This window comes from Peromyscus eremicus, chromosome 14, assembly GCF_949786415.1.
Source record: "Peromyscus eremicus chromosome 14, PerEre_H2_v1, whole genome shotgun sequence".
Classification (NCBI taxonomy): Eukaryota; Metazoa; Chordata; class Mammalia; order Rodentia; family Cricetidae; genus Peromyscus; species Peromyscus eremicus.
The window spans coordinates 60,861,242-60,870,294 of record NC_081430.1 but is presented as its reverse complement, the minus strand read 5'-3'; the positions used below and the strand labels follow the sequence as shown (position 1 = coordinate 60,870,294).

The following is a 9,053-nucleotide window of genomic DNA, read 5'->3' as shown; positions in this document are numbered from 1 at the left end:
GACGGCTCAGTGCCTCTGAGGCCAAGAGCTAGGGAAGTGGAGGATGCAGCAGCTGGTCCCTACCCGACCTGTTCCCCAAGGCTTTGACCTTCCCACAACCACTTCTCACATCACCTCTCACCCCCTGCACCACTGTTTGGGATAACCTTGCATTGTGGTCCCCTCGCAGGTTCCTGAGGAGACTCCGGGACACCTCTCCACTCCCTCCAGCCTTGTTCTTGATGCCATGCTGAGTGCCAGTCCCCTGGGGCCCCAGGCCACTGTGCTCTGTGCTCCTCATTCTGCCGAGCTGAGGCACTGGGCACTGCTGGGGCAGGCAGGCTAGTCCTGGACTTGTCGCCCATTGGCTGGGATTCTGGGATACTGCCAAGCCTTTCTATCTGCCTCAATTTACCATCTGGCCAACAGGTCAAGATGGATACCTCCAGGGAGGGTGTCAAAAGGCCCATGCTGCCCAAGAATAGAGCAAGAAGCTTAGTGAAACCCAGCAGACCAGAGGGGCCCCAGGAGGCCTCTCCTGCCAGGGGACAAGACCCCCTCTTCTCTTTCCCGTGGTGTGGTAACAGCAGCTGCCTCCCTTGGACGGGAAGAAGCTTGGGCTGAGTCATGGGCTCAACTGGGAACATGACAGGGCCTCCTGCAGGACAATGGCTCCCATCCAGGCTTGGTGGGAGGCAGAGCGAGTGTGGGGCAGAGGAGGGCCAGCCACCTCCTCCCAGGACGTATATCTGGAGCCAAAACTGGGTAAGGCCCAGGAGTTGGCCCAGGAACTATCAGGCCTTTCCGGTACCAGCTTAGGCTGACCTCAGGGCTCCTGTGACAAGCACAGCCCCCACCCTTCCCTGAACTTGGCCCGAGCAGAATGAAGCTGATGTCACATGCTGAGGCCATTCCACCCCACCTGCCCGAAGGCCTGGTAAGAAGGCAGATAAAGCCTGGAGGGCCCAGGGGGACATCTGTACTCCTATTCAATGGCTAGCACAGGGAGGTGTAGAGGAACTGGCAGGGGCCCCAATCATCAGCCAGGGGCCCAGAGGGAGTGAGGGGAACAAGAAAGCCCTTGGTCCAGCCCACCCTGAAAGAAGAGTGAAGGGAATGTGGGGGGAAGGAGAAGAGACCAAAGTAGAGGCATTTGGGTTTGTCTGGATGGTTTGGAGGGGGTAGAGAGCCTGGATCCTGCCCCTTCCTCACATCACTCTGCCTCCCTGGGGAAAGTGGGTGCCTGTCACCAGGCCTGTCGAAGTCCACTCACCCCACAGGGCATAAGTACCTCGTGGACTAAGTCCTCAGGTTGTTCATCACCCCCACTCCCCAGCCCAGCAATGTCCACCTTTCCCAACCCCAAGAATAGCCACAGCCATCTTCACTGTGGTTGGCTTTATTACCCAGTCATTGTGACCGCCAGAAGGTGTGAAATAGGAAGACAGCACTCATTTCTAGGAGTGGTGCAGGCTGACCACAAGCAGGGCTGTGCAAACCTCCTAGCCAAACCTACGCGGGAAGAAGGGATGTCCTGTGGTCACTTCCCAGTGGTCTCTCCAGGGGCAGAGCAGCAGTGAGACCCCAGGCAGGGACAGTAGCTGGCCCTAGAAACCCCACGCAGCAGAATGCACCTGGACTCTGCACACACCTGTCCTGTGCGCTCCACACAGGTAGTGTGTCAGACATACGCATACAGGCACCTGAATGGTGCCAGTTATATATAAACTTACAACCAGTCACTTATTCTTTCTTAGCTTCACAGTAACTGCACTGAAGACAATGAGTCCAGTGTTGACTCAGGGCAGATTCCCTGCCCCAGGAAAGCAGGCACTCGGGGAAAACCAACACAGCGGTGCTCGGCCTGCTCACTTGTAGTACTGCAGATACACAGACACAGACACAGACAGACACACAGACACACAGACACACACACACACACACACACACACACACACACAGAGAGAGAGAGAGAGAGAGAGAGAGAGAGAGAGAGAGAGAGAGAGAGAGAGAGAGACCTCAGGTCATAAATCACGTGGAGTCAGAAGCCAGGAGCTCCTGGCCTCTTCTCCAGCTCTCAGGACTGCAACCTGTCCCGGACCTCCAGTCTTGGAGCATCACGGGCAGGCACCAACTTCCCAGGCCAGCCGTGGACACAGTAGGAGAGCACAGAGAGGGTTAGGAGATGAACAATGGTTCTCTCCACCTTGAGGAGACCAACTGTCACGTCACTCCAGAGCAAGCAGACAAATAAATACATCAAGTGTTAGCAGAAGACACAATGATTTAGACTGGCCCACCTCTGTCCTCTGGGCCACTTGTAGTCAACAGACAGCCCTGCTGGGAGAGGGCAGACTGTTTCAGGCAGCTCCCACTCGCTGAGGCAAGGTTGAGGCCCCCCCCATCCTGCCACAGCCCCTTCCTGAAACCATCAAGGTTCTGGGACAGCAAGTAGTCAAAGTGAGGTGGCCCATGTCCTCTGCAAAGGCAGAGGACCAAGTCCTTCACATTCCAAGGGTGCCAGCCTTCCTTCCAAGGCTGCAGATGAGGGGGGGTCTGCCTCCCCTGTCTCCCTGTGACAGCTGCTCCTACCCGTGCCCCACAGCAAGAGGTGGCACAGCAAACATCGCTCCTGTTAAGCTGGACAAGCTTTGGCCTTGTGTCTGGTGCCTAGGAATGACTACAGCCCCAGGGAGACCCGCAGAAAGCAGGAGAGTGACTCCCAGGGTCAGGCCTGCTAGAACACAGCATTAACTTCAACATGCCAAGCATGGCTCATGGCAAGATCTGCCATTTCCAGCCCTGTGACCCCAGTAGGGGACACTTGGAGGGTCCTCACCCAGTAGCAGACATATGGTGGCCTTGAAAGGCTCCTTTGATATAAAAAGAATCCACTTCCAAATTTCCCTTCTTTGCCCAAAATTCCCACCTCTGTTCCACCCCAGTGCCAGTCACTGCAGGGACACCCAGCTTTAGCCACCCTCATGATGCTCCAGGGTCCCCGCTGGAGCTGTGCCTCCTGCAGGGCCAGCTGTGTCTCTGTGGCCCCTGCTGGGACTTGTGCCTGAGGCCTTCTCAGCAGGAGTTCCTGCTGCCACTCACCACGAGTGGCCTGTTCACTCAGTGCCCCCTGTTAGACTTGCATTAACGACTTTCTTGACAAGCGAGTCTTTCTACGATGGCACAAGCACACCAGGACACTCTCAAGTGTCCCAGCAGGGTAGTCAGGGAAGCCCCGGGACAGGAAGACTGTTAACCTCACACTGAGAAGCCCAGACCCAGCAAATGGGCAGGTTGGACACCCCTAGAACCTTGCTGGAGAGGACACTGAGGAAGACAGTGTCCCTAACTGGGCAGGGTACAACCTGGGCTCAGGTATGAGGTGGAGAGTGAAGGGTAGGGGGAGGCAACCCATCCAAAAAGCAGCAGCATCCACTCAGGTTGGCAGGTGGAGCCTGCTAGCCTTGGGGTAGGGCTTCCACCCACCTGGGCTGCTGCTTCTGTCCCAGAGTCCCACTCAGGAGACCCTGCCCTGTCCCTTCGTTCACCCTGGGGATACAGAACACTTCACACCAGCAAGGACTTGACGAGACCATAGTGGAACTTGCGGACATGGCGATACAGGTCCCCAGACTGTGTGAATCGGCGCTCACACCAGCGGCAGGCATGGGGCTTCTCCCGTGTGTGGACCACAGCATGCCGGCTTAAGTTGTGTGAGTACTGGAAGCTCTTGCCACACTGGACGCATGTATAGGGCTTCTCCCCAGAGTGTGTCCGTTCATGCCTCTTCAGTGTGTATGTGCAAGAGAAGGTCTTGCTGCAGAGCGGGCATGTGGGCACGGCCCCCTCTGGAGAGAGCCTGGCCCGGATGCTGTCCCGCTCTCGGAAGTGGGCACTGAGATGCAGCTGCAGTGCATGGGCGCTAGGGAACAGCTTGCAGCACAGCGGGCAAATGCAAAGGTGCCTGTTGGGACCCAGCTCCTCACTGTCCACCACTGGCTCTGCATCCAGCCCAAGCTGCTGGCTGCCTGTCCCTTGGACGTTCAGCGGCTCCAAGTCCACGGCCAGGCCTTGGGCTGCAGACGCATAGACTGGTGGTGGGGATCTGTTGGTGCTCCGAGGGCTGCTGCTATCTTGTTCGGAGAATGAATCTTGCTCGGCCTTCACCAGAGGCTGGGCCCCTTGCTGCATCGAGCTGCAGAGGGGTGTCTGGAGGATGCAGGATGGGTGCACCTGCTCTGGTCTTGGACCAGGCTTCAGTGACAGATCCAGGGCCCCACTTGACTCCCCTGTGACCTGCCAAGATGGAGGTCCAAATGTTGGCAGGGGATGAGCAGCCTTGACTCCTAGAGATGGGGGTTTGGCCTTTGGTGCAGCTTGGCAGAAGTCAGGGGACCAGGAAGGCAGGGAGTATGGTGGCTGACCAGGAAGCTCTGTCCCCAGAGCGCGAGTCTCCAGATCTGGGTCTTTCTTCCTAAGCCTGCGCTTGCAAACCTTGACGATGTCATACATGTGTAGGTAGCTGGCGGCAGCCAGGACGTCCTCGACAGGCAGGCTGTGCAGGTCCAGGCGGCCCTCGTACATGAAGTCCAGCAGGCGACTGAAGGCGGGCACCGTGACGATATCGCCGTTGAGCCGCACCGTGTCGCGGCTGCTCGCGGGCTGGTCCCTGTAGAAGAGATGGAAGTAGACACTGCACGCGGCCAGTACAGCGCGGTGCGCAGGGAAACGCGCGTCGCCCACCAGGACAGTGCAGTCGCACAGGAAGCCCAGCTCGCGCTGCTGCCTCAGGCGGCCCAGCAGCCGTACGCCGTGCTCCGGGAACTCCATGCCGCCGCAGTCATCACCTGGGCACAAACGGGACGCCTGTCAACACGCCAGGGATGCCGTGGCCGCCGCTAGCCCCGACGCGCCCTTCCCGGGTGCAGGCAGCACGCAGAAAGACGCGGGAGTGACGCGCGCAACCGCCAACCCCGAGCTGCCCGGGCACCTGCCCGGAGCAGGAAAAACTCGATCGAAAGTAAACAGAAGCCGCTCTGCCGCCGGGGCGGGGCTCGGGGCGCAGCAGAGGGGCCGAGCCGAGCGGACAGAAGTCGGGACTTCTAGCTGCCTCGCCCGCCCGCCCGCCTGCCGCGCCCCCCGACGCCGGAGATGCCGCCCGCCCGCGCCGCCGCCAGCTGCCACCGCTGCCGTCGGCCCCATTTATGGCAGCGCGGCCGCGGGGAGCGGCCGGCGCGGCAGGCGGAGCCGGGAACCCGCCCCTGCGCTCACCTCCGCCGCACGCGCTGCTATCTGCTCGTACTGCAAAGCTTTCCCGTGCGGCTCGGAACGCACCGAGCTGCGAGCGATGCGCCCCGGCCGGGAGGGCGCGGGGACCCGGACGGCGCCGGGCGGGGCGCTCACCAACTTGGCCGGCAGGGCAATGCCTGCTGCTCGCCCCGCCCCGGAGAGCGAAACTCCCGGCTGGGGCAGGAGGGGGCGGGCCAGGCGACTTCCCGGAGCTGCGGAACCGCTGAGGTCACCTCGCTACCCCTTCTCTGTCTGCCCCACCCGGTCGGTCCCGCTAGAAGCCAGCCCGCGCTCTGTGGCGGGAGGGGGTGCGGGACCCTCTCGCGATACTTGTTTCCTGGGCCTCTGTGCCCTCCATGGGGTCCCTACTGCCCCGGTGGACAAAGGGACACCTCTCAGGCGTCCGCTTCTCCCTGGACCAGTGCACCCACAATCACTGATGGCGTAGCCAGGACAATGGCCTCAGGCCCCTTTTGGATGCACATGGGTCAGAGCGCTTACCGGGAGACCGCAAATCTTAAAAAGAATTCATTTCTCCCTAGGAACCATTCTCTTGAGCTCAGCTTAACGTAGCTGGGACAGGCTGCGGAGCTGGGGTCTCTGACACAGAATACCTCTCTCTGCAGACCCTGAGCTGGCAGCCAAGCACACTAAGATCTGTGTCCGAGGGCACTGGATAGGGCAGATGTGGTGGGGTGGGTGGACGATACACAACCACAGAGGAGCAGCAGCAGACCTCCAGAGTTAGACAGTCAGGTCACAGGATGTGTTAGAGGGTGACACCCTGGGCTGGATGTTCCAGGGGGAATCAGGGTCAGGAAGGTATGAGTGGAGACACCTGGTTCTTTGGGGGTAAGAAAATGGCAAGAACAAAAAAGCTCTGGGTTTGGAGGGGTTGAGGCTGCACTGATCCCTGGGAAGTCTTCTCTCCCACGGGTGTATGTGGAGGGGCATCCTTGACTGAGGATTTTGACTGAGACATTGCTCGGGTCGGCTTCACAAGCCTGTCAATTAGAGGCTCTCATTTACCGTTCTAGGGGGAGGGAGGGTCCTCATAGCACTAAACTGCAGGGATAGGGTTCTTACAGGGCTAGGCCCATTCTGAATTTTCACCTTGCATTTGCTGGAAGCCCAGGGACCAGGAGTGATGGGTGGGCACCACCAGAATGCTAGAAGGCAAGTGGGAAGGAGGTCTTGTGCCGGGTAGGGTGTCCCCAGTAGGCTGGATTACAGTAGACAGGGCAGAGATCAGGTGTTTGGGTAGAATAGCCAAAGGCATTCTGTGTGTAGGGAGCTTGCTCTTTAGACACGCAAAACAGAGTACCCAGGTGTGAGGTGGGCCTCCTGGCCATTGGGAGAGCCTTCAAAGCTGATGGGTTGAAGACTAAGGGGCTGCCAGGGTCCCTGGAGGACCTAGATCCTACAGGGAAGAAAACTACATTGTTATACTAAACAGAGGCCGAAGCAGGGTATTTTGAGTTCTAGACCAACTTGAGCTACGTGGCAAGGCCCTGTCTCAACTCCCCGTCCTGGAAAAAAGTGTATCTGAAATGCAAATTTGACACGATAGATGAGTTATTTCCTAAATCTGGCAACTGCAGTAAGGAATCACACTACATTTATCCAGACACAGCACAGCTGAGGGGCAGCAGAGCTTGGCTGTCCCCAGCCCAGGAGCCTTGCCTGAGGAGGGCAGTTCCCTCCTCCGACTGTCCTCTGCCCTGCCTCAGCAAGAATGGCCCACATCATGGATTCAGGGTAAGCCCAGACCCTGCTGACCCTCTTGGAGCCTGCCTGGGCTGGAGCCTGCCTCTGCCTCAGCCCTTCCCAGGGTTAGTATGATTCTGAGCCCCAACAGCAGTGGTTCTCAACCTTCCTAATGCTGCAAGCCTTTAATACAGGTCCTCATGTCGTGGGGACCCCAACCGGAAGATTACTTTTGTTGCTACTTCATAACTGTAACTTTGCTACTGTTATAAATCATAATGTAAATATGAGTTTCCTGATGGTCTTAGGTGACCCTGTGAAAGAGTCACTCCGAGACCTACAGGTTGAGAATCATTGCCCTGTAGCCTTAATAATCCCCATTAACAATATGGAAATCAGAAGACACTCTAGGATCTATGAAAATTAACTTTAGGGAATGATATGCTATAAGATGATAGACCTTTAGTTCTGGAATGTTCTTTCCCAAAGTCCCCATCCATCGCTGGCTGCTCTTCATTCCTGTCTTTGAGTGAAGGTCACCCCTTTACCTAGAGTGGTCCTCCCTGGTCCCTCCTGACCTGCAACCCATTCTCTACACCTGTCTGGCCGTGTGTAGAGAGTCAAAGGTTGTCAGGCAAGTGCATCCCTGTCCCTTGACCAGGGCCATGGCTTCTGTGTGCACCGATTCCATCCTTGGCCTGCCACAGAATGGTTTTTGAGAAAGTGATGGCTGGATGTTGAACGGTGACACCAACCGGCCCCCTTGTCCCTCTTCCTCCACGTTGGGCATCTAGCAATGCCCCAAAGCCTGGCCCCTTGCTTGCCCTACGTGGCCCTACACGGCTTTTAGGACAGAGAAGTTATAGAGTACAAAGACAGACCTGGCAGACCCGCGGGGTCACGCCATATTGCTCAAGCTGGTCCATCATCTGTGCTGAGAGCTCGGCTACCTGGCACTCCAAGATCCTTTTCCACGGACCAGTGGTCTGTGGCATGCAGGCGACAGAACCAGAACCAGTCCAGAACCTCTCCAGCTCTGGGGTGCCATCTGACCTGGGCGCTGCCTCAAGGTCCAGACCTCTTAGCTCAGGGCTCAGGCACTTGAAGCTGCAGGAGGTGACAAGGAAGAAGACCTGTGTGCCTGGCCAGGGACCTCAGGTTTTGTTGGAAACGTAGTCATGGTAAGGCAGGGCTCCGGGGCGTGCTTCTCCCTGTGGCTCTGTCTAGGAGGCCCAAGAGGGGCGTTGCTCAAGTGCGGGCCCAGAAGAGGGAGTTACCTTGCGCACTCTGTCCAGAGGCAGACCCTGCACACAGGGGAAGGTAGACACACAAAGAAGGAAAGGCAGGACTTGGCACTGCCTAGAAACTGCTCACCACAGGTAGGAGTGCCACAGTGGCTTCCAGAGAGAGCACCCAGGAGAGATCAGTCAGTAGAGAACAGCCTGGAATTGCGATGTCTTCCACAAGAGGGCGCTCTGCTGGCTCCCAGTGGCCACTCCCCCCTGCTCAGCCCTGTGAAGCACCGGGTTTGGGGAAGCAGGGCGGAGGACCAGGGGGCCTGGGGTGAACGTTTGCTGGGTGAATGATGGATATGTGTGTGACTCTCAGTCTCTGAGGGGTAGCCCTCAGGTCAGGGATACAGCTGGAGCAGCACAGACCTGCTGGGCCTCTGACTTAGCGCCCTGGAGGTGCGCGGAGCTCTGGCAGCTGAGATGCAGGAAGAGCCCAGAACAGACCCCACCACCACCCCCCGCCCCCTGAGTGTGTGTCCCCTGCCGAGAGGAGAGTTCTCCTGGAGAAGGGCGCGCTTCCTAGGTCAGCCCCGGAGGCAGAGACGGAGCGCCGATTTTAGCGGCGGCGACTCCGTTCTGGGCGCCAGCGTGGACTAAATCTACCCTCCTGTTTACACTCCAGGTGAACTCTGACCCTTGGATGAAAAACAAAAAATGCCCCCTCGGAAAAAATACCAAACACATGAAGGTAAACTCACAAACGGGTTATCATCAGTTTGGGCCTCAGGGATGAGGGGGGGGCTCTGCGCAGGAACTGCTGGGGCAGGCTTAAGGGGGAGAAGAGAG

The 9,053-nt window shown here is 58.2% G+C and overlaps 1 protein-coding gene across 1 annotated transcript; it reads right to left on the bottom strand.

Moving 5' to 3' along the window:
* Window positions 1-1,918: 1,918 nt before the first annotated feature.
* Window positions 1,919-4,824, bottom strand: Zbtb42 (zinc finger and BTB domain containing 42). Its single transcript, XM_059279229.1, has one exon. The coding sequence runs from the start codon at window positions 4,807-4,809 to the stop codon at window positions 3,547-3,549; it is 1,263 nt and encodes a 420-aa protein (XP_059135212.1). The 5' UTR covers window positions 4,810-4,824; the 3' UTR covers window positions 1,919-3,546.
* Window positions 4,825-9,053: the final 4,229 nt, after the last annotated feature.